The 25,558-nt window shown below is 46.3% G+C and overlaps 2 protein-coding genes across 7 annotated transcripts; one reads left to right on the top strand and one right to left on the bottom strand.

The window, feature by feature from the left end:
- Positions 1-273: 273 nt before the first annotated feature.
- On the bottom strand, positions 274-9,913 carry ACY3 (aminoacylase 3). Of its 6 annotated transcripts, none has more exons than XM_083627456.1 (8): positions 7,746-8,543; positions 7,034-7,196; positions 3,959-4,211; positions 3,363-3,558; positions 3,166-3,259; positions 2,490-2,597; positions 1,233-1,342; positions 274-614 (listed from the first exon to the last, which is right to left on the bottom strand). In XM_083627456.1, the coding sequence occupies exons 3-8, from the start codon at positions 4,189-4,191 to the stop codon at positions 420-422; spliced, it is 936 nt and encodes a 311-aa protein (XP_083483582.1). In that variant the 5' UTR covers positions 4,192-4,211; positions 7,034-7,196; positions 7,746-8,543; the 3' UTR covers positions 274-419. The 6 variants fall into 6 exon arrangements, with proteins under 6 accessions (XP_083483582.1, XP_083483583.1, XP_083483585.1 ...); XM_083627457.1 differs by having other exon boundaries at positions 7,805-8,543; XM_083627459.1 differs by lacking the exons at positions 7,034-7,196; positions 7,746-8,543 and adding an exon at positions 9,895-9,913.
- A 1,942-nt stretch (positions 9,914-11,855) lies between these two features.
- On the top strand, positions 11,856-25,463 carry TBX10 (T-box transcription factor 10). Its single transcript, XM_083626570.1, has 8 exons — positions 11,856-11,953; positions 17,514-17,775; positions 18,825-18,926; positions 21,047-21,218; positions 21,698-21,853; positions 22,604-22,671; positions 23,585-23,673; positions 24,760-25,463. The coding sequence occupies exons 1-8, from the start codon at positions 11,896-11,898 to the stop codon at positions 25,032-25,034; spliced, it is 1,182 nt and encodes a 393-aa protein (XP_083482696.1). The 5' UTR covers positions 11,856-11,895; the 3' UTR covers positions 25,035-25,463.
- The last annotated feature ends 95 nt before the right edge of the window (positions 25,464-25,558 follow it).

Raw genomic sequence — 25,558 nt, 5'->3', positions numbered from 1 at the left:
AAATGCTCAGGCAGTTCTGACTAGATCACAGGATTTGAATCTAGACTCACACCTTGTATTCATGCTAACTCTAACTGTATTAGAACACAGTGATCCACTCCAACAGAACAGTTCCATCCCACAGATATTAAAAGGCAATCTAGAAAACCTGCAGGGGGACCAGCCCAGTGCAAATTCTTTGGATGAAAAGGCAATGAACTACTGTTTTAGAGAATGATGTTATCGTATCCTATAAGCATGAGATAGAGCTGTCTCCAGTAATAAACTATGAAATTATACAAGGACTCTTTATTTTTTGTGCAAATATACGGTGCCTAGGGGAGGGATACTACAGAGGCTTCTTAGATGATATAAAATGTATTCTTTTGAACTGGCTTCTGGTGATGTCTGGTTTGTTCCCGGGATTAAACGTGACTTATTTAAAGCTCCTTCTGCAGTGCAGGTTGGGCGAATGTGCGTTTCTCCATCTTGACGAAGGCCACTTTCTTCTCATAGTAGGCTGCCTCATTGATGAAGGCTGGGTAGGTGATGCTGTCACCCTCATACAGAATCACATCTCCACTGAGCGTCTGGAAAATGGGGTCCCCGGGCTTCAGGGGCTGGAAATCTTTATCCTAAAGAGAGAGGATTTGATTATAAGCTAAAGGCAGAACAGTAAGAAGCATCACCTGGAGCAAGCATTCCTACATCTTCTCTGCCTGGGAGTGGCAAGAGCAACTCTCACAGAAGCTGGAACATATGCAGCAAGGGTTTTCCCACACTGCTGCCTGCAGGGTGATGGGTGATAAGATGTAGTAGAAAGTGACAGCTACGACACTTACAACAATCGTGTATGGGAAAGAATTTTGGCAGTTGCAAGTTTCCTCTCTTTTGTAACACCTGCCAACATTCTCATTTCTACACACTTTTAAAAGATGTAGGAGCCTAGTCCTTTAACACATTGTGTAGGACAGGCATGGCCAAACTCGGCCCTCCATATGTTTTTGGGACTACAATTCCCATCATCCCTGACCACTGGTCCTGCTAGCTAGGGATGATGGGAGTTGTAGGCCAACAAGATCTGGAGGGCCAAGTTTGGCCATACCTGGTGTAGGAGAAGCAGCAGCTGCTACAAAGATGCATACAGATTACATTTTTTACACCCAAACACACACACACACACACACACACACACACAGAGAGAGAGAGAGGAGTCTGCTCCCCCCCTTCTTTCCTTTTCCCTCCATACTCACCTGCAGATTGGGATGCATCACAGCAGAGATCTCACCATCAGGATAGCGGGGGAAATCCACACGTTCAACTACCTTGTATGCTTCAGTCTCAAAGGATGGGAACAATGTGCCTGACCAGAGGAGATGGAAAGACAACCAGACCATAGAAAGGGAGAGTGTCTCACTTAATGGCCAATGGTCCATTAGGGCAGAAGAAAATGTGGGGTCCCCACCCCACTCCTGAGCCACAATCACTATGGGGCTGTACGTCAGTGAGTGGCACCTGAGCATTGGCCAAGGCTTCATGCCAAAATTCATTTAAAAACAACAGCAGAGCTCTCTAATAGATGGAATAGCATAACTCACACAGTGGACCACTCTAGAAGCATATATCATAAAACATGAATTATATTGTCAGAATGATTTCTGAGTAATGTATGGTGGTTGTTTGGTAGGCCAGACACATACTATCTACTTCTGTCTATATACTCACAAGAGAAAAGTGTGTGTGTGGGAGGGGAAAGACTGTCAACATTCACCACTAAAACTAAAAAGGCAACGTCAACTATCTAAGGGCTCACTCACACTTTCCTTTGTCCTTCAATTTCTTCTATTTTTCCTGTGATTTCTCTGAGAGGGTTTTGTGGTTTTTTTGGTCCTGTCACTTTCTCTGGGAAAACCCGCTGTTTACTGCTGAATCAGAACAAGCGTCAATTTGCAGAAAACCCTACTGACATTTGTTCTGATTCAGGAATAAATAGAGGGTTTCCCAGGGAAAACAGCAAGGAAAAAGAAAAGCTCTTGGACCCATGCCAGTCACATCCATTTAGCTCAAGAGTGGAGGCCAAATGTGGCTTCCTAGGGGCTCTTTATCAGGTCCTCATACCTCTCCTCAGACCACACCCCTTCCCTAGACCACACAGGCCCTGCTCTCAGTTTTCATCAGGTGCTTTTGCTTGGCTGGAATTTGCCCTTCAGCAGCAACAATGCCTCTCACTTGGCCGGATGAAAGACGAAGAGGAGTGTGTTTGCACGGCTGGAATGGCACCTACTGTACAAAGGGAAGAGTCTCACCTATGGCTCCGCCCATTTTGCCACTGGCTCTGCCCCACCCACTTTTGCCTCTAGGCCTGGGCACCACTGTCACAAGGCCTCCCAGGAGGAGGCTCCTCGTGAGGGAATGCAGTCCCTGAGGGTGAAAAGAGTTCCCACCTCTGATTTTGCCCAGCTCCAAATCCCAAGAATCAGTACAGAACGAGGAATGATGGGATAGGTCACCTTTGTTAAAAAGCTCAATGAAGTCCAGAGCACAGGCCATGATGGATCTCATCTGAGCAAGGCAGTCGGCTCGCGCCACTCCTTGGGGCTGAGGACCCAGCTCTAACGCTGCAGGGGAATAACAGAGAAGTGATTATGGAATTATCCCAGCAGAGTCCCTCTGCCTATCTTACGTAAAGCATGAGCTTCCCGAAAGCCTTTTGCATAACTGGCACAGCGGTGCTCTGATCCTGTGCATTTCACTCCCTTGCTCTGGTAATTTTTTAAGCACAGCATGCCATTACCTTTGGGTCAAACACCTGGTGTTAGTACACCTATATGAAACACATTTCCACCCTAGCCCTGCTCAGTATCAGAACCAGTGTGGTATAGCATCGTTGTTGAGAGTGTTGAATTTGGGGGACGGTAGCCTGGGTTTAAATCCCCTCCCTCACCCACAAAGCTTATTGGGTGGTCTTGGACCACTCACTGCCTCTTAGCTTATTTTTCCTCCCAGGGTTATTGTGAGTGTAAAGGGGAGAGAAAACATGTCTCCTACCCTGAGCTCCTCTGGGGAGCATGATACACAATTATACGATGACTGACAGGTGAGTGGCCCTGCCCCTCCTGTCAAAGTTGACCTAGAATGGATAGTTCTCTGCCATCAGGAATGCCCAGGCTGATTATCACTCCCTACCTATTCCAGCTTTGGCCACTGAAGTGAGGTAAAGAGTCTCCTCTCCTGGCTTCTGATAAAGGAAGATGGTGCAGGGCCCCATTGAATAATGCTTCTGTGGAGAAAAGAAGTAGCTTTTAAGGGGAAACTTCAGCTTTACTTCCCTGAAAAAGCTGGAGAAATGAGATTTTCAGGAGATCCCAGGATCATGGGCTTACCTGAATGTAGTGACACATGTGCATGGGCAACAGGCAGTGCTCAGTGGCCACGAAAAGGCAGGCACCCATGTTGGCTGTGGTGTTATGTAGGTCAAACATAAAGTCATAGGCCTGAGATGAACCCCTGGGCCCAAAACTCTGGTTGATCTCCTGAGCACGTTGAACTTCATAGTGGTCTATGTCAGAGTCCTTGGAGCTAAGAAACAGATGAGCAAAACAAAGGTGATGACAAATTGGCAGATTCCTGGGCCAAAAGAGGGATTTCAACCAGGACTGAAGGTGAGATGACATTTTCCCATGGAGGTCTTCCAGATGTTTTTGAACTACAACTCCCATCAGCCCTAGCAAGCCTGGTTAATGGCGTGGGATGAGAGGAGTTGTAGTTCAGAAACATCTAAAGAGCCAAAAGTTCTCCACCCCAGCCTTATGCAGCAAAATCCAGCCTTGAGTGATGATTTAGCACTCCAATACATCCTCAGATCTAGCTGAGAGGAATGCAAACCAAAGCAGTTTCCCTTCCCCAGTAGCAGGAGTGGCATAACTCTTGCCTTTCCTAGGGAAGTTCTGCAGAGCAACACACAGGGTCATAGACTCACGTGAGAAATTCATTGAGGAAAGCCCGATTAAGATCCCTCCCAATGTAGCGCACACATTGCTCAACTGCCCGTGGGTTGCCCAGGAAGGGCGTAGCTTGGAAGGTGCCACGTTGCAACTCAGAGGGGTCCCTGAGCCAGTGCTTGGCCAGGTAAACTCCCGACATCTCATTCCCATGGGTGCCCCCAGAAACGGCCACTCGTTTCAAGGAGGGAAGACGTTGAAGTTCCGCCATGACTGTGGTGGTTTTGGCTCCTGTTAGGAGAAAGAAAGCCAAGAAATGACTGTTGCCCTTTTGGAAACATCAAAGAATTCCCCCCATTTGCACCTAGCCAAACCATTTCTGTCCCTCAAAGCCCTCCTTTAGAGCAAAGCCTTTATTTGTTTATTTCATAACATTTATATGCTGCTTGATTGTAAAAAAAAAATTCAAAGCAGTTTACGAAAGATAACACAGTAAAATTTCAACCCTATTTTAAAACATACAGACGTTAAAATACTAAAACAGATTAAAATTACTTCCTAAGCACCAGGGTAGGCTTGCCTAAACAAGAATGTTTCTAGCAGGCACCAAAAAGAGTGCAATGAAGATACCTCTTGATCTCAAGAGGCAGGGAGTTCCAAAGTGTATGCGCTGCCACACTAAATGACTGAGTTCTTACAAATACAGAAGAGGTATTATGTGGCACCTATTATGTAGTGCCAATTTCGCCAATCGAAATGGCCGAGGGGGCACATGGAGGGTAAGGTGAGCTGATACATAAACCGGTCCCCAGTTCTTAAGGGCTTTATATCCTAACAGTGACACCTTAAACTTGGCTCGGCAGCAAATCGGCAACCGGTGCAGATCTCTGAGCACAGGTGTTATATGCTGACAACGCCTCACTCCTGCCAGCAATCATGCTGCAGCATTTTGTACTAACTGCAGTTTCCGGATCAAGCAAGAGTGAAACCCCACATAGAGTACATTGCAGTAAATCCACAGCATTGGAAATTCACGAACTACTGTGGCAAGGCTTTCCCAGTCCAGGAATGACTGTTGCTGTTGAATCAGTTACAGATAGGTAGCCGTGTTGGTCTGCCATAGTCAAAACAAAAAAATTTTTTTCCTTCCAGTAGCACCTTAAAGACCAACTAAGTTAGTTCTTGGTATGAGCTTTCGTGTGCATGCACACTTGGTATCTGAAGAAGTGTGCATGCACACGAAAGCTCATACCAAGAACTAACTTAGTTGGTCTTTAAGGTGCTACTGGAAGGAGAAAAAAAAATTTTTTTTGCTGTTGAATCAGTCGCAGCTGGTCAAAGGAACTTCTAGCCACAGAGCCTCCTGTGACCAAGCTGACCAGATGCACCCCCAAATTGTGAACCTGCTCCTTCAGAGGGAGTGCAGCCCCATCCAGGGTAGGCAACTGACCAATTTCTCAGACACGGGAGCTACTCACCCCCAGCGCCTCTGTCTTGCCAGAATACAAGCTCAGCTTGTTTTAGCTCATCCATTTCACCACTGCATCCAGGCAGCAGCCTCTTTTGATTCAATGGTTAAGGAGAAATAACCATTAGCACCTTGCCCCCAAACTCCTAATGACCACTCCCAGTGGCTTCATGTAGAATGATATTAAACAGCAGTGGAGATAAGACAGTCCCCTGCAGCACCCCATAAGAGCCACCAGGGGGCACTCTCCCAATGCTACTCTCTGGACTTGGTTCTGAAGGCAGGATTGGGACCACTGTAATACCATGCTCCCAATTCCCATTTTCTGAAGCCGGTCCAGGACTTTCAAAGCCTCACACATCCTACAGTGTCTTCAAATAGTTAACTTTCTGCTGCTTCCATTTCTCCACCTCATCAGGCCCTGGCAACCTCCCTTCACCCTGTCATGACTTGAAAGCATAGGTGCTATTTGGAGAGACCAGCAGAGGGAGTTTGCATCTAAAGTGACTATTATCTCAAACATTTAAATGGTTTGCATGTTATTGGTATGCATATGCAAAAAGCCACAAATCTCTTGCTTAAAAAACATGTGCACACCCACCCACATGACTTTAATTATTATGAGATTTAAATAATAAAAAAGAGGGAGGAGGGAGAAACACTCATGTTCTCAAGTTTCATCTTTCATAATGTCATGAATTTGGCCATCTTGATAATGGGGAACGCCCAGCTGATGAGCGGCCAGGGACGTTAACAAAAGAACTGCTGTAGTCATTAATAACTTAATATGTTTTTCTGATAGTTGGGAATCTGGCAGCCTTTAGAATGCAACACCCAGGAGCATTTGGGAACACGACATTCCTCATATCTAAGCTGAGGGGCAAAGAAGCAGTTTGTCACCAGCTTTCAATTAGGAAAGGATCAGAGAGAGACTTTGTTAAGACAATTGGACATAGTTTTCACCCTCCATCAACTCCTTGAACTCTCCTTATGGAGAGACACTTTCATTTGATTGCCTTTCTTGGAACGTCTAAAACTACAACCATCAGCCGCTATTTTGCTTTCTTTTCTGTACAGCTACTAAGCTCTGTAATCCTTGTATGGATATGTTTCGTTACTTGAAATTAAAAAATAAATTGCAAAAATTAAAAGAAGTAGATGAAAGGACCAGGAGACATTTGGAGGCAGCATATGGAGCTATGAGTTGGCTGGTTGTGGAATACCATGGGGTGCAGCGGTTCTCCTTGGAATCGGATGCCCAGTTAAATTTGCTGTCTGCTACAGAGGCTATCCCTTCCACAGTTACCACCACCTCTGGAAAAAAACCTTTGTCAGCCCCTTCCCTTTCAAACATGGCACGGTTGCTTGTGATCATTGCTGTGCACACTATGGATTTTCTGCCTCAGGCACCAAAATGCCATAGGTTGTTGCCTCTGCAGCATGCGTGTTGTTGGGATTTTTTGTTTTTGTTTTGCAATACGCCTTTCTGTCTGCCAGGGCGCCTGCCTGATTCTAACCATGAAGACAGACTTCATGGGAGGGAGCTAGACAGCTGATGTGTGCGCCTCCTGAATCCTAGCTGCTGGGCAGCTCAGTTGGTAGAGCAGAAGTCTTTTAATCTCAGGGTTGTGGGTTCAAGACTCACGTCGGGCAAAAGAGTCCTGCACTGCAGGGGATGGACTAGATGACACTCATGGTCCCTTCCAGCTCTACAATTCTATGAAGACAAGACTGTGACTCTTCTATAGGACTGCACAGAGGTGGACAGGTGAATGGAAGCTGCAATGTAGACCCCTTCCTCCTTCTGCCTGCCAGGTTAAACAGTGAAAGAGCAGAGATAAGTTTCAGTTAGAGTGGCCACTCAGCACACCACTAAAATGAGGACATGCAACACCAGCAAAAAGGTAAAAAAAAGAGAGACACTTATTTGCATATGCTAATTGATATGGATGCAAGTTTACAAACAATATCTATAACATCTTTTTTTTTTCTTTTACAGAAAGATAGGACCACACAATTAATAAAACATATATAAAACAAAATGTAACTATGGTTAATTCACATGTGGACCTATTGTTTTGCAGGAAAGCCCCTCAAGAAGGCCTTTTGGGGCTGAACACATGGGGCATTTTAACAACAACAACAACAACAACAACAACAACAACAACAACAACAACAACAACAACACTCTTCAGCATCTTTGACCCTTCTCTTTTTTATATATTTCCAGTGGAAAGCTTCAAATCCTCAATTTTCCCAACTAAAACAACAGGAAAAATGGACCCTGTCAGTGTCACCAAGATGCTGACATGGAGCATGATGGGGCCAAGTTCAGCAAAGGGGAAATTCTAGCTTACCTTAAAATGCTCCGAAAAGAGCTAGCTGCTGAAATTGAAAATGGCAGCTAGAGACTTACAATTATGCGTGGAGAAGCAGGAGAACATGCAGGGTAAAATCTTATGTTCAGAACTGGGCCTTCTGGAGAGAGGAATGGGAGGGCCCCGCGTCATTTATATTGCACTGGTTCCAGGACTTGAAATTGCCAGTAGAAGTGACCTGGCAGGACACTGAACAAGCTTATGGGGCCCCCAGTCCAAGGGAGCCAAACAGCGGTGAAGTGAGAGATCTAGTGATAAGATTTAAGAGGTTTACAATTAAAGAAGCTGTGCTTAAGACGTTGCACAATTTCCACGTGCTGAAACATGAGGAAGTGAAAGTTCAGCGTGTTAAGATCTATTTTTGAAACCCTGGGACAGCAGCAGAGCTTCAACCTATAATGGAGAAACTGCAGAAAGCTAGGATTGCAGTATTGTTGGGGATTTCATCTTCAAGTTGGCTGGCAATTTTTACTCTGCATCCATCCTGCCAGAAGTGGGAGGGCTGTTAGCTGATCTGCAGCTAGAAACCTCCAAGGGGGTTCAAACAGAGGGGGCAGACGGTGCAAGTGGCAGCCACGATTCTTTCTAGGAACAGCAGAAGAAGAAATCCAGAAATGGCTACCTTCAGGGGATCACAATAAGGAAAAGTGGAGCCACTGGGAGAAAACAACTTAGGGTGAGGAGTTAGTTGAATACCACCCATGAGATACAACTAAATCTCTTGAGAGGGGTCAATGTAGAAAAACTGCTACAATGCTCAAAAGGGCCAAGCTGAATGCAAATGATGCTTTGATGGTAGGAACAGCTGATCTGCAGAGAGAAAGAGCACAAGGCATTGTGACTGAGGCACCACTGACACTTGGCCCTCCGTTGAACTTTAAAGTTTAGCAGAGGCAAACTTTCAACAATGTTTGCCACGGTGGTAGCAAAATGGCAGTGGTGACCACCCTCTCTGTGACTACCATAACTGCCATACCTTGCTTTGAGGAAAGACCTCTTCCTTGCAGTGTGATGCTGAGCTGCAAAGATGCTACAAGGATGTCCTTGCACTGGAGGCAGTGGCAGAGGGAAGAGGAGGAGCAGCAGAAAAGTAGTGGAAGGCAGCAAGAGGAGAAGGGGAAAGATGGTGTCGGCAACAAGGGTCACGGCGAAGGGGAGGGAAAGCAGCAAGCAGCAACCATGACCTACATCAGCACAGCGTACTGTGTTTCATCCAGTGCTTTTTTCGGTGGGGGGCGCGCAGGGGTACGCACCCCCCTAAACATCTAAGTTTGGCCACATTGAGGGGCAGTATTTCAATATGAGTAGGAAAATGAGAGTACCCCTAAACATTTTTATTTTAGAAAAAAGCACTGCTTTTGCCCATCTTTTATGGCTCCATAATTGGATTTCAACTCCCATCACCCCCTGATCATTAGCCACGCTGGCTGGGCCTGAAAGGAGCTCCAAATGCATCTGCAGGGCCACACGCTCCCCATTCTTGAAGTAGGAAGTTACCTGAAAAGCAGAAAGCTGAGAAAACAATGGGTGGGTGCAGCTGGAGAAAGAAAGAGCCATGTAGGACTGAGCAAAGTTATATGTAAGACATACAGATAGGAGGAGATGTACACTGTGGGCAAGGAGGAAGCTGGCAAAAGAGCACAGTTTGTAGACTGGAGTCTAGACCAGACAGCATTTATGCTACCATTTATGAATGACATAGGAGGGCAACTCTTCCAGTTGTGGTTTCCACCGTCACTTCAGCATTGTGACCAAACAACCCTAAGCAGGTGAGAAGGGCCATAGTACTAAATGTCCCATATTCATTTGAATTAAGCAGCTCATTATTTGGCTGCCAGTTCCTAATCTCTACAAATCCACATACTTGCAGCTGGAGAGTCCACAAACTTGCAAGTATCTTGTGAAGACTTTGCAGAACTGCAGATGGTGGAAGGGCAACTCTGAGGAAATCTGAAGATATCCGGAAGAAGGGCTTATGAGAAGAATAGGAAACATTCGTGCCCCATAAGATGATTTAGTTTACCAAAGTATATGGAAAAATGTAAATGAACACAGTCCTGCTACCCAGAGTAAGCTCTTGGCCTTCATGACGTTCAGTGGGAAAATAACAGAAGTTGGGGACACTTACCAGTCAGAGGACTTAAATTAATATGGGTTCTTAGCTCAGGACGGCTCCTGCCACCTCAGTGCGCTTGAGCTGTTAAGAGTTACAGTGAGGCTGGAAAGCGAACATTTAACCTTTAGCTCTAGCTGTTTGGAGCCTGGTGAATTATTTTCTTGTTGCAATTGCCAGTGACCTATGGACCACACTGCATCTGCACCAAAATGTTGCCCTGTCTTAAGTTCTGAGTCAAAGAACCCAAACTGGGCAAGAAATTAAGAATAATTGCTAGGGATTAAGTATGAAATCACCCCAGCCTGAGTGGTTGGGTTCACACTTGCAGGACATTTGCAGACTATTGCTATTTTCAGGTGGGATTCAATCACGTATTGGCAAATTCAGGCTGCACAATGCCAGTTGATTGGGAGGTCTTGCACAAGAAGCCCACACATTAACTCGCTGACATTGCCTATCCACCCTGTAAACAAATCAGGATGAATGCTCAGTAACCATGTTGCCTGGGAACACCCTGAGTTGTGCACTTCAAAATAAATACAGTAAATGGACAAAAGTACAAAGATTCACAAAATGTTTAGGGGTATGCATACGCCTGCGTCACCCCAGAAAAAAGCACTGATGATGTTCCAAAACTGGATGCAGCTTTGGGGCTCACACTATTTACAACTGCCCTGCCTTCTTACTAATGAACAGATATTTCTAAACACTCTTGCATGCTCCCTCACTTCCTTGAGCAATGAGAAGTTGCACGGGTAACACTGCCCGAGAAAGATGCCTTGCACCCCAAAGTACATTCAGCGAGCATAGCTCTCTTTTTGTCTCACTCCAGACTCCACAAATGCCTTTTTCTTCTCCCTCACACACAAATGCACCCACTTTACAATATCCCCTCCACTAGCTTTGGGTCTCCTGCTTCAAGTTCTGATTCCCACCTCCTTCGAATGAATGAACAAGATTTCTAGGTAGCTACCAACCATGAGCTCCCATTGAGAAACATCATTGTGCCCTTAGCTACTATCACTCCTAGCAAAAGAATTGTCTTCTAGCCACAGATTCCAGTCATTAGTGGAATTTTCTACCATTTGGTTGGGAAACACAAAACAATGTCATATGGAAGATCTCCATGTAGGGCAACAGTGTCATGTAGGAAAGAGTCTGTGTTCTTACCAGCTACAGGACTGGTCCAAGACATTTTGCTTCTTGAAACAAAGGACAAGATAGTGCCATCCTTCATTTCCACATATAGAAGCTAACCAGTTTAATTTTACTTCAACACTGGCAATGGGACAGCGTCCTCCACAGCACCTGAGGGGGTGTAGGGCAAACTATGTGGCAAACAAACACAACTGAAATATACTCAGATCAGTACATAACAACAACTATGTCTTCCAACGCCTCGCCTCCAGTCCCTGTGCCTCTAGCATTTGCTGTCTGAGGCAGCTGCCTCACTCCACCTAGTGGTAGGGCTGACCCTGTCTAGGTAAGTATGCATAGGGTTGCAGCTTAAACTGACCAGAGGTGACAGGCAAGATTCAAAAGCCATAGACCAGCTCAAATTTATAGCGATATAAATAGGTAGAATTGACACTTGCGCCCTATTCTTCTGCAGCATAGGACTCCTGGAGAAACCATTGACTCTTTTGGGCCTGTAATGAATAGAATCCATTCCATCCTTCATGTTATTTTCTTTCCTTACAAAATACCTCAGTAAGGACTTCTCTTGCCTGCTGCTCTCTGGGAGCCATCCTTTCCTCCCTCATGCTAAGAGTACCATCACACCCACCCCAGATCTGGCCTCCCTCACAGTCTCATTGCCGAGGGGGCACCCTTCTCAGCTACTGCCCATTTATCTCCTTCTGTCACCAGCAGTGGCAGCTCTAATAACTCCCCGGCAGGTATTGAGCGGCAAGATGAGGAGGTGTGAGAAGGCACAAGGAGCAGCTGTCGCCAGCTTGGCAGGAGGAAGATGGATGGAGGGGAAGACCATGGCCCTGTGCCTGAGGGCTGAGCATGGAGAGGAGGAGAGGAAGGGAAGATGGCTCCCTCACTAGCCTACTGAGCCTCTTGTGTAAGTCTTCATGCCGTGCTTGATCTGGGATGGCTACTTGACGAATGCAAGCCGCTCCTCGATGTTGCATGCACATGTGGGTTCACTCACTGTCTGCCCCCTGAGCAAGCCCACCTCTTTGCCACTCCTGCCACTGCCCAACCACTTTCCCTCTCCCTCTGGGCCCAGCAGGAGAGGACAAGGGAAATGGAGGCAACTGCTGCTCTTGCATCCTTATTTGCATGCTTGGAGAGGGCATGAGGAAGAGGACAGGTAGGGAGTTTTGTGTGTTAGTAGTGGGCATCCATGTGGGGGGGGGGGAGACAATAGTGGACAGTTGCACCTCCTGAAGGAAACATAATCTCCAGATTCCCAGCTTTCATTAAAAAAAGTACATTTGTAGCATTGGCAGAGTCTTTTTAAAAAAATATTTTTATTAAACAATTTCAACATAACAAAATATCAGTGCAAATAATCAATTACATTATTTCCCCCCTTCCCTCCACCCCTCCCACTCCTCCCCACCAAGGACTTCCCTCAGCTCCCCTCTCTGATTTCTTTGCACATATTGTTCTCTGCATGTTATAAAATTGTACATATCTTTACCTTATCTATCAAATGTTCAACTAATACATTTGTGGATGTTTATTCTGTAGCATTGGCAGAGTCTGATATATGAGACAAAATGTGCAGATGCTATTCTTTTTATTTTTTGCAAGCTGTTACCCCTGTTTGCTCCACCTGCCAACCCTGCTTCCCTCACACCTGGCCAACACTTCCTCGCTTTACATCTCACAGCTTGATCCCAGCCCCTCTCCTCATGGCTTCCCCAACCACTAACAGGCTTCCCCTCCCATCTCACTAAACAGCTCCTTTAAAGGAGGGGGAGGCATCTCAGAGACCATTTTCCACAGTGGTTTGACAAGCTGCCTCCATCAAACAGCTTGTCCTGTGCTCCTGAAGATGGTGGGAGTTCCTGTGCCCTAAACAGATACACAGAAGGGGGATTTAGCAGGGGCATCTCATCACGTCATTAAAACTCCAGCAGTAAGAAAAGCTGAACTGCCAAAAAACCACAACCCTCCTCTATACAACTTGACCTGTCCCCTCTTGTCTATATGCTACAGACTTTGACCCTTCTGTCATTCAAGACCTCCACCTTGGTTTTTATGAGGATCACTGAGGAACACTAACAACAAATTAAAACTGTTGCGCCCACTATCCTTTTTAACCCTCCGGCTTCAGCAATATTGTCTCGGCCCAGGATGTGGTCCCAGGGTTGCTGCTCTCGGCCACCTGCTCATCCTACTCATTAATCGCTGTGCATTTTATTTGCTGCATGTACGTGTAGCTACTCAAATGCCTCCAGCATGCGCTGTTGGTCTTGCCATGTCACCCAACGAAGCCTCTCCCCCATCCACCCATTTTCCCATCTTGCTTCCCATTGGAGGGAGTGGAAGACTTGACTGACTTGGGTCCACCTCCTGCCCCCCAACACTGTTATGAAGGAAAATAAAATCACTCACACCATCCCAGAGATTCAACTCAGAACATTGCAAAGGCGGACGTGGCAAGACGGAGAGAGACGAGCCAAACCAAACAACCCGAAGTCATCCCAGCATCGCGAGCAATGTCAGGTAAAGCCTGCTTGGCACTGCAGGAGCCAGGCATGCACCCATCGGTGCTCTGGACCCTGTTACTTTTCTCTTTGGGCATTTCATGTAGAGACCTCTTGATTCCTTAAAGTGGGTTAGGAGCTTTGCATTCATGGCTCTTTTGCCTTGCCATTCAACATAGCTGAAGAGCTGCATCTTCTCAGGTAAATTTTCCATGAGCTGCTCTCCAGCTAAGTTCTTGGATCATGAAGCTGGTGGTTCTTTGGCACCCCGGGTGGGAAGCAAGGTGGATGCTGTGGTGCTTAGGATGTGTGTGACATGTGGGTTGAAATCTCCCGCCCACCCCGTAGTTCCCAGGAGGAATGTCTCTTTGCCTCTTATCTAGACCTGTAACAATACTACCAGATTTAAGGGAGAGAATGGGTCTAATGGTTGGGAATTATTGAGAAACTCCAGAAGTTCAAGGGGGACTTCTGGAACGTCATAGGGATTTCCTCTAATGACATGGCTGTGACTATGGATGGACTACGGATCAGATCCAGATCAGCTATTTCCATATTATTATTGGGTTTGGTGGTTGGGCCAAATGACACCTCAAGGTCCCTTCCAACTGTGTGATTCTGTAATTGCAGAAGAAGGGTTGCACCCAGTTGGATAAATTTAGCCAGGTTATAAGGACTGGGCTGCTGGCTCTCAATAGCTGATCTTAAGCATGGCTAAGAAAATACATGAGAAAGTATTCTCTCCCTCCACCCAGCCCCTGTTCAGCAAAGGAGCCTGTGCAGAAAGGACAGCATATAGTTCGGAGTTTTCAAAGCAACCTGAGGACAGAGACAGAACTGAGGTTTAGCTATGGAGCATCTTAGTGTGCAGGCTAGTCCACTGGGAGAGCAGTGGACTTTGGTTGCCCACTGGAGTGTTAAGCTATGGGTCTCCACAAATTGCCATAAGCCTCCTGTGGACCTCATGCCCACCCAGGTAAGCACTGCAGCTGGCAGCAGTGGACAGGGTAGTGAGGCTGCGCCACTCGCCTGATCTCCCTCTGGCTGAGCTGCTGCAGCATACCAAGATGGTGAGGGGCAGAGACAGTGCCCGGGTAGTAGAGATGCTTTGGCAGGAGTGCCAGATGGGCTCCACTGGCATGTTTGCGCTGATATTCTCTTGACCCAGCCAGAGCGGTTAGGTGAGTGGCATAGCCCCATTACACTGATTGCCGTAGACAGCAGTCCTGTGGCAATATTATTAAGTGCAGACCCAAGACATTTTGCTGCCTGAAGTAGAATCCCACCAACACCAGTCCCTGTTATATGTGAGGGCTGGCCTTGGCAGTGAGTTACAGGACCAAACTAGATGTCAGGTGGGGTGTCAGTGGGGTGGAGCGTTGGATTACTGGACTCTGGTGTCCTCTCTAGACTGCCTAGAGCATGCAGGACAGCCATACTCTTCTCTCGTGCCACTGGAAAGCAGGTACTAGCCATGGGTCTGAGGAGACACGGTATGGGTGCATGGGAGCTTCTAAGCCAGGCAGAATTAAGGTCCATCCACATTCCCTTTTGTGTCACATTTCTAGGCACAGGTCTGAGTTTTCCAGGTCTTTGTCCGAGCAGGGTTTTGTTTTGTTTTGCTTTTTTGTCCTGCTGTTTTACCAATGAATTGGAGCAAATGGTAACTGGGTTTTCCGTGGCATTCTGTTTGCTCCAATTCAGTGGCAAAGCACAGGTTTTCCTGGGGAAAGGGCCAGGACAAGAAAACCCAGCTGCTCGGAGATCGACTTGGAAAGCCCAGACAAGTGCCTAGAAAGCATGGAGCAAAGGAAAGCATTGATCAGCCCTTACTCTAGGGAGGCCGGTCAGCCATCTACCGCCACCCCTCTTGCAGACTGGGAAGAAGGAAAGAGTTGGGCTCAAAGACAGTCCACGCATGTGGACCTTCTGGTGTGATATCTCTGAGAGAGGGGTTAAACAAGGATGTGTCCTCGCGCCAACGTTATTTAATTTTTATATCAACTCTCTAGCAGTAAATATGGCGAAAGAAAATGCCCACCCTCCCAATCTGGCAGGTATGCCCCTCCCGGTGCTTCTGTATGCGGACGACGCAGTCCTACTCTCCTTTTCCTGCGTTGGCTTGAGGAAGCTTTTGAGATCACTTGCTGACTATTGTCAAGCGGAACAACTATCAATAAATTACAGCAAATCTAAAATTATGGTGTTTTCAAAAAAAAGAAGGAAACACAAATGGAGAATTAATGGTCAACCTATTGACCAGGTAGCAACTTTCAAATACCTGGGAATAACTTTTCAGGAAAGGGTCTCGTGGCGCCAACAGATGAAAAACGCCATTGCCAACGCAGGAAGGGCCAATAAAGCCCTTACAAGATTTTTTCACGGGAAAGGGGGTAAATACGTTCCGGCGGCCTCCCAGGTTTTTGCTGCAAAAATACTCCCACAACTCACTTATGGATCCCAGGTTTGCAGTTTTAAAAATTTTGCGCCTATGGAGGCATTTCAAACAAAATTCTATCGGTGTTTATTGGGGATCCCCCCCCCGTGTATCTAATATAGCTGTCCGCTTAGAAGTTGGACAACCACCCGTTAACGCGCGGTTGTGGATTCTAAAGATACACTACTGGTTAAAACTTATTTTTTCCCCGGCCGATTTGGCTCCTTTAACACTCTTAGACACCTTTCATTCTACCTGGAAAGCTTCCCTGTTTGAAAAGATAAGAAGCTTGGGATTCTCCCCGCAGATCTTGATAGCGGCAGGATATGAGAGAGCCAGAAGTCAAGTGCTTCAACGCATTAGGGACATAGAGATGCAATGTCATATGGGCAAAATGGATAAACATGCCACAATTAGAGACTTTGGGAGAGGGTTCTCACCCGCAAATTATCTGGCTGATTTACAAATACCTAAGTACAGACACTCCTTTACCCTGGCCAGATTTAACGTTCTGCCCTCTGCCCTGCTGCTAGGCAGATATGAGGGCAAACCATATGAGTCACGTGTTTGCCCATGTGGCTCATCGGAAGTGGAAACAAGTCTGCATGTATTGCTGCACTGTAGTTACTACGAGGATCTACGCCTGACCTTTATTGCCCCAGTTCTACAAAAGCTTAAAAATGAACCAGAACTCCAACGTATGAGAGCCTTGCTAGAAGATAAGGTTCCTGAAATTACGATCAATGTTGCCAAATTCTGTGTAGCCGCTATTAGGCGCAGGAAACAAGAGCTTTCCAATGCCAATATGCAGGCGAAGGCAAATACTTAATTTTATTTATGCTGTCTAATTTTAAATTGCTGTTATGGCCTAATCTGTATTGAAATTGTCCTTTGTTTTTTCCGGTGTTATGCTTTGCTGACTAGCTGTACGAGTTAATCTGGTCTGTGACCGTTTAATAAAATTTGATTTGATATCTCTGAGCCCAGTTCTCTCCCCCAATAGTCATTTTGTGGGGCTGAGCCCTCATTGTATCCCTGAAGCCAGGGGTGAAACTAAACTTTATTTCATCCCAGTTTGGCACCCCCCAACACAAGCACATTTGCATACACACACGGGCTGGGAGCCTCAATGGCACCCCTCTGGATGCTTCACCCAGGGCAAAGAACCTAGCTAGTCTTCCCCACCATAGCTATGGCTCTGCCTGAAGCAACTGCAGGGAAGGAGTAGCCTCAGAGTCAGCATCCTCCTTTGGCAGATGGTTCCTGAACCAGTCATTCATGTCAGAGCTGAAGGGGCATAGCTCTGTGGTAGAGAATCTGTTTTGCATGCCAACGGCACACAGGAACAATCCCCTGCGTTTCTAGGTGGGGCTAAGAATGTCCCCTTGTCGGAAATCTAATAAAGCTGCTTTCAGTCTGTGCTGACAACATGGAGCAAAGGTCTGACTCATTGTAAGGCAGCCTCCTGTGTTCATACATAGTCATAATATAGTCATTACGCCAGTTGTCCTTCTGTCCATCCCCAGCATTCATCGCCGCAAGTCTGAGTGTGCTGACGTCCGATGGCTGCCCCTTCTCACCAAGCCCTGTGGGAGCACCGTGCCTGCTGGCGACAGCACCAGAGTTTGAGCAGTATGAAGTGGAGGGAGCAGCAAAGCAAGGGGTCAGCTCCCAGTTGGCCAGGAAAAACCAGTGTGTCTCTGGCGTCACTGTGCAACTGGAGATGAGGAGTCTCTGGGAGGAGTTCAATAGCCTTGGCACTGAGATGATTGTCACCAAGGCAGGGCGGTAGGTATAATGTTCTTTGGTCCAAGGATTAAGGATTAAAAACACAGCTTTGATCTATAAAGTGACTAAACAGGAACTACAGTAATCCTTATTGGCTTTTACTAGTCTAACATTAAGGAGCAACACCAAATTACAATGCCCTTAATAATGTGCCCTATATAATGGAATACCCATTTATTCAGGCATTTGGCATTGTTTTTATTTACCTGCCCTTCACCTTAAGGTACACACCAAAATCAGATGTTTAAACTATATATTTCAAGTGTCAAAGGTCAGAGTAAAGAGGTGCCTCTTCAGCATTTGCTGAAAATTGTATAGCCGAGTTGTCAGGCGCACCTATATGAGGAGGTAGCTACACAACCTAGGGGCTGCCGCAGAGAATGCCCTCTCCTGGACCATCTCCACCCTGAGTTTCTGAGGGCAGCAGAACAGCTAGTAGATCCCCCTCTGCTGTTTTTAATGTCCAGGATTGTTTGTAGGAAAAGAGATGATCTATCAGACAATTCCCAGGACTACAGCCCAAAACAATGTGCAGGTCTGCTGTTTAAATTTACAGTTACAAACTGTACCACAACTCTCTGTGTACCACCAGGGAAAGTGTGATCCAAGGGTGTTTATTGTGCCCCCTACAACAAAGCCTGAGGTGGGCTTCCCACCATAGAATCATAGAATCATAGAGTTGGAAGAGACCACAAGGGCCATCGAGTCCAACCCCCTGCCAAGCAGGGGGCAAGAAACCATGCATTGGGCAAGAAACCATGAATCATTGCTCTAAGGACTGCAGCCCCTCCCTACCCTGCCTCAAGCTATTGTAGCCTGTTGCAAAAGGCCCCGGGCATCTCCCTCAGCAGTAGCCAGTGTGATGTTCTCCAGGTGTTGCCAGTCTCCAACATCACTGACCGCTGGCTATTCTGGCTGGGGCTGAGGAGAGTCCAACAGCATCTAGAAGACACACAGTTGGCTACCTCTGCCCTAACCTGGGTAAGATGGAGGTTAGTGGGCAGTGGGAAAGCAGAATCACCCGGCAAACTCCTTTCTCCCTGTGGCAGGAGGATGTTCCCCACCTTCCAGGTGAAGATATCCGGCATGGATCCCTTGGCTGATTATGTGCTGCTCATGGACTTTGTGCCTTTGGACGACAAGAGATACCGGTATGGCCTGGGCCTGGCTCTGGGATAATGAGTTTGGAGCCATCTTCTAGTTAGCCAGCCAGCGAGAGCAAGCTAGGCCCCAGGGAGACTCAGAAGGCATGGCGTGTGGCTAGGCCTGATAAGTGTTAATGGAAGGATTTCTATAAATTCAGAGGTAGTAGCAGGGAGTTCTGAACTGAGGCACCCTGACTTTTTAAACCTGCAGGAGATGTGTTGATTTATTACATGGAGCTGCTCGTTGCTGTTTTGTTGTATTCCAGATATATACAGGTTCCTATATTGATCAAATGAATGGAATAATATAAAAAAAATCTGTGCCCTTTGTGCTAATTGAATCAAGCCTTAAACTGAGCTGAAATTCTGTTCCAGAATCAAGTTTCAAATCTTGCCCTGGAATGTAGTAATAAAGGAAATATCAAAATTAAAAGGCACTACTTCCCTCATCACTAAGTTACCCCACAGTAACCCCTTGACCCCATCAGAGTTATGAGAAGTAGCTTCCAGGTGGGATTTAACTGTACAAATTAACCACTATCCCTAATGGGAACTAAGTGCTATTTAGACCCTTTAGAAGGGGTGGAGAGCAGCCTAATAATGGAATATAATCAATGTCGGAATCTCTGTTCTACTGAACCACTCCTCCGGTCGAGGTTCCGGAACCCCTTCCGACGATGATTAATGACCTAAGCCTTTGATGAGGCTCCAGGCACGTTCCCATTACGCAGAGTATTCAAGCAGCAGCTGAAGGACAAGAATGTATGAGCTACATTGCTAAGAGTTTCATTTCTAACTACGCAGACAGAAAAGAGTATACATCCTCTCTCTGTGAAAGCAGAGAGGCAACTGGAACAAAGGAACAGGAAACCAGTAACATCAACATCCGTCTCCCATCTCCTGTGAGACTTCCAACAGTCTGGAATCTCTGGAATGTAAACAGTCTTATGACTCCAAGCACTGCACAGTGGCACAAACAGAAACCTAACAGTCAACTCCACCCTTGCACTGAGCCAGGGCACATCTGTTTGGTAAAACACAAAAAGATGTAGAGATTTGGAGTAGACATCACACACACACACACACAGAGAGAGAGAGAGAGAGAGAGAGAGAGAGAGAGAGAGAGATTTCCTCCCCATCCTTCACCATAAGGTCCCAGGGTGGGTTGCAACAACAGAAAAAGACTAATATCAGTTAAAGCAACTTAATTATTGAGGGAGGTTTAAAATTAATTTTACTATCTTTAACAGTGCCATGGTTGATTTATTTATTTATTTTATTTCTCTTTCTCATATTGTTTAGAGTTTGAAAGTGTGTAGTGAGTTTAAGGGTTGGTGAGTGAGAATGTGTGAGATTGGAGGAGAGAGGAAACTACAGAGGGAATGCAGAAGGGTTTCAAGCCAGAAGAAAACCCTGATAAACCATTAACAACACACAAAACAGCCCAGCGGTTTTCTGCACCGCTTAATATGTAGCAGGGATTTGCACGTGGAAAGTTTCTACAGGAAAACAGCATGCATTCTTGCATTAACGCTCTGGCCAGGTTTGGCTCTCTGTTGCCAATCCCAGAGGCACTTGGCATCAGACCACTTTGGGTGAGGGAAGTACGGTTCGTCAATGTGACGTCTTGCCAGTATTTGTTGCCCACCAAGAACATACAGGGGATTGGGCTGGAATTAGTTAGTGGTGGCCGAGATGGTCTCTGAACTTATGATGCACATGAAGGATAAAATGCAATATGTTATATGCAGTACTGCATGTGAAGATTCTAATTTCCCTGTTTATTTTCCTTTTTTGCTATTCTGACCTTGCAGCCTCTGCTGTTCCCTGCATTGAAAATGCTTGCTCAGAAATTTTCATGGATGTTAAGCCTCTCAATCTGAATGTTTGCTATAGATGAATCCTGCCTCTTGTTTTACCTTGCTGTAGAATGCCCCATAAAAATATGCTTGAATCCTATATACAGAACAAAACAAACTGGAATTCCCCCTCCCCTTAACTGTAGTTTGGAATTATATATAGCTGCACACCAAGGCAAGCGTAGTAGACCCACCCAAACTCTTGCAGGTCCTCAATAAGGTAGGGAAGGAAGGGGCCTGCCTCAACATAATCCCTTTCCCCTGCAGATACGCGTTCCACAGCTCCGCTTGGCTGGTAGCTGGCAAGGCAGATCCTGCTACACCTGGCCGGGTTCACTTCCACCCTGACTCCCCTGCCAAGGGAGGCCAGTGGATGAGGCAGATTGTCTCCTTTGACAAGCTCAAGCTCACTAACAACCTGATGGATGATAATGGCCATGTAAGTTAATTGTGAAGTGTCTTTGCAGATAGTGTCATTATACAGTTTAGTCACCTGGCGGCACTGTACTTAGTTGTACCTGAAGGGAGGGAAACCAAATCAGGGTTAACACTGCTTTCCTATCTCAGAAAAATGGGAGTGAGCATAAAAATATGCATCGTATGTAACATAATAAATGTAACCTGGTGGTATTTATAAGTTCAGTCCCTGGCATCTCCAGGTAGGGCTTGAAGAGACTCCCTTTTACGGCATCTTCCTATGTTCCTACTACTTAAAATGAAAACAACTTGCAAGAGTGTGAGTGTATTTATGGGACTTCCCACTTACACTGTGCACCACTCAGGGGATACATTTGCATGTGGAATATGCATGGGGCGTGGGAGTCGTTTGATGTTCCTGGGTGTGTAAAAGAGAGTTGTTAAATGAGAGCCCATGTATTGAACAGCCATCTGAAATGTTGCTTTGTCTTGATCAAACAGATCATCCTGAACTCCATGCACAGGTACCAACCACGCTTCCATGTGGTGGTGGTAGATCCACGGCCAGATAGCGAGCGCTACGCCCAGGAGAATTTCAAGTCCTTCATCTTCACAGAGACTCAGTTCATGGCAGTGACAGCCTATCAGAACCACCGGGTGAGAGAACACGCATGCACAGCCCTCTGGTGACACTGGTCAGTATCACATGGGAGAGCTGGCCTATTGGAGAGAATCAGGATTGGGACAGGACTAAGTGTGGCTGGTGGAGGCCGGCAAACAGATCTATACATACACTGACACCTTTTGCTGTGCAATCCAAGCTGTGCAGCATTCCCAATGCATTTTTCATGGTGCCATAATAATTACTACAGCGTTAGCCTTTAATTGTTTAGTGTGGTGTAATGTTTAGAGATAGGTGTGCACTGAGAAGGCGTTATCTGTAAAACTACACAGTCATGGCATTCATTGGGTAGCCTTAAGTCACCAACATAACCTATATCACAGGATTGTTGCAAGGATAAAAAGCGAACGTACATGGAAAAATCAATGTACAAATATCCATTTCGCTTTTGTACATCCCACCTATATCCCTCATAGAATCCAAAGTGGCATGCTTGTAGTGCCCAGGTTGTCTCCCATCCAGGTACTAATCACACCCAGACCTGCTTAGCTTCAACACTATGTCCTGGGATTGAATGCTAAATACATGTATCCTGCTCTTCTTTCAAAGAGCTCCCAGCAGTGTGTTTCATAGCATCGTGACATAGATCGGGATGCACCACAGTAGTAACATCATGGCTGGTGTTGCTTTCTCAGGCAGTAGTTAGAGCAACAGCTCCACTATAGCAAGAGAGGGAGCGGCAGGGAAAATGTGTGTACTTGAAAACTCATTCACTCTCTCGGCAGATCACACAGCTGAAAATTGCTAGCAACCCCTTCGCAAAAGGGTTCCGGGAGTGTGAGCCAGATGACTGGTAAGTCTCCGCACATGGCACTGCCTTCTCAAATACAGGTGGAGGGATAAGCCTCTTATGCGATGTAGCTGCAAACAGAGCAAATTCCATTCTCAGGCTGCAATCCTATACACATCAGCCTTGTAAATAAGCCCACAAAAGTTACTAGCCTCTAGATGGCTAAGACCAGCTCCTCCAAAGCCTTTTAAGCAGGCTTGTAAAATCAAAGTTGTCTTCTACCAAACCGGCTAACTCGGGGATAGGTTTCCCTTCCTCCACAGGAAGCATGGAAACCAGGCAGACTAGCAATGGAATTGAGAGGTCCATCCCTCCACCAGCCCACCCACTCACTCACTCACTCACTCACTCACTTATATGACATTGCTGGTCACTTATGGCAAGCTATACACAACTGCTATGCCTGGCTACTCAAAAGCTAGCCCCACTGAATACAATGGTGCTTGCTACCAGGTAAGTTTATATAAAATTGCACGTTTAGAGAAGTATTACTCTGAGTGGGGAAGACAGGCAGAAGATGCATTTTAGAAACAAATGCTGGGTTGGAAATTCTCGGCCAGTATGTGTTGACAATCTGTGTGCCACCTGAATAGCTAGGGTGGCCACATGCCAGGGAAAACAAGGCTTGTGGCCCCTTACTGTGTGCATAGAAGAGAGAATTCTGGTATGTGTGGCAACCTACACAGGCTGAAATGCCTTCTTCTGCACAGTTATTAAACAAAGGTGCAGGAGGCCTGTCCTCTTTTGCATCCAGCTACTCTACCGAGTGGAGCAAAAGGAGATGGGAGGGATAATGGGAGTGAGAACAGAAGCCGCCAAGTCTGGGACTGCTCCCAGTAACAACTTCTATAGTTCTGCCTGACCTATTTGAGTTTTATTTCCACCAATGAAGTGCACGTCTTGTTTTTCTGCCTAGGCCCGGCTCACCAGGACAACTATTAGGCTGCTTATCTCGGAATGGGGGTGTGGCTCCCTTAGCCCAGCTTCAAGAAACCACAGAAAAGGGTAAGGTGAAAAAAGCAAATGGTAAGTAAGCCTTGCATGTAGAGAACTCCATGGGAAGGTACAGGGCATGATGGAGCTATGGAGAGATGACAGGGTCTCCTCCTTGACTTTGGTCACCATCATGACTTTGGTCCAGATTTTTCTCAGGCACAAACTTAAATGTTTGATGCTAATAATCTCAACTTTCTCCTGTTCCTCAAGTTTCTGGTGCTTATGTGTGCAAAAATTAGCTAAGAATTGCAATAATTTCTGAGAGGGAATGCTGCAAAGTAAGGGCTTCCAGTGACTAGGGAGCAGCTTCTCAGTGCTCTTTGTATCTTTTGACATCTCTTTTATTTTTATTTTATTTAAATTCTATTTCTTTTTATTTCTATACCACCTTTTATATGAGGATAACAGGGTAGTTTACAATACAGAAACACAAAAATATGTAGCATAACATCTTGGAGATGTCTGAAATATTAGATGGTGTAAAAATGCTATTAACAAACAAATAATATCTCCTATGATCTTCTGGATATTTTGCTCAATATGCCTTTCTTCATATGCAGTTTGGTTTTTTTGTTTTCCTAACTGCAGTGTAGTCATATTCATGCAGTTCTCTATGAGATCTCAGTAGAGCACGCGAGTAGCAATAACATTGTTCAGCAAGGTGGCATGCTCACCTTCTAAACAAGTGCCACATCTGTACTGAGAGAACCACTGGTATGGAAACCAACCACATGACCTAGCCAAACCACGCAGTTTGTGTATGCATATGGTATTGCTACAAATATGGAGCCACAACCACCCAAGAGAAGCTTTTCAGCCGCCGCCATGGTATAGTATAAGCCGTGGCATAGTCTGCAGAGATCCTGGGTGAGATCCCAGTGAGATTGAATGGAGGTAAACCGCAGGGGTGGAAGTTTGGAGCAGATTTCTCAGTCACTGATGGCTTAGCCATTCTGATTAACAGAATGTATAGAGTTGGCAGGATCAGGGGGAAAAAGTGGCAGACTTAAATATTTCCAGGAGTCATGCTGTGTAGGGACTGACTTTGGTTGGCCAGGGAAGTCATTCAGCTCTAAGCTCCTTCTCTTTTTCTAGGGTTTGCCAGCAATCATCACCTCCCTCCTTCCCTCTTCAGAGAAGCCTCCCAGCTGCAGCACCCACCCCTGGTCACACCCGCCACCCTCCCAGATATGTGCCTTGCTCGACGACCCTTGAGTGAAGCATCAGGGGCCCTGCCCTACAAGCACCTGTCCTATCACAGCATCTACGTGGGAGCCCGCTCCCGGGCAACGCCCTACGCCCTCCCCAGCAGCCGGGCCACCAGCTTCCACGCTCTCAACATCTACACTGCTGGGGACTATGAACAGTGAAGGAAGAGAGATCTGGTGGACAGATCAGGCAGTTCCCTCCTCTCTCCCTGCACACCTACCCCAAGGCTGAACCTATCTTCCAGGGACTCGCCTCAGGGCCACCTTCTCCTCATGCAGCATCCATCGCTGCACGGCCTGCTAAGGAGGTCTAGTCCATTCCTCTGTTTACCTTCCAGGGCACTTTGTGGATGGTATCTTCAAGCCCTGGTACCCTTCCCTCTTCCCCACCTGAGGCAAACGTAATTTCTAACTTATTGTCCCCTAGTATATGGACAATTAAACAGTTAATAAAGGCTGGGTACAGTATCCGTCTCCTTTGAGAGGGGTGCAGAGTCCAGGCTGAAGCTTGGTGAGGTGTAAGAAACATACTTGGCTGAGATACTGGCCATTTCCTAACTGCTTCTGCTCCTCAGCTCATTGTAAAGCTATTTGTCCCCCAATTCCAAAACCCCTCAGCACTGAAAAAATGGCTGAAAACCCGATTCTACAAATCAGAAATCCTAAACCAGCTTTGCATCAAAAAT

The sequence above is a fragment of the Podarcis filfolensis genome (assembly GCF_964270895.1).
Source record: "Podarcis filfolensis genome assembly, chromosome: 1".
Lineage (NCBI taxonomy): Eukaryota > Metazoa > Chordata > Lepidosauria > Squamata > Lacertidae > Podarcis > Podarcis filfolensis.
The sequence above is the reverse complement of the archived record's forward strand: the minus strand, read 5'-3'. Positions and strand labels throughout refer to the sequence as shown.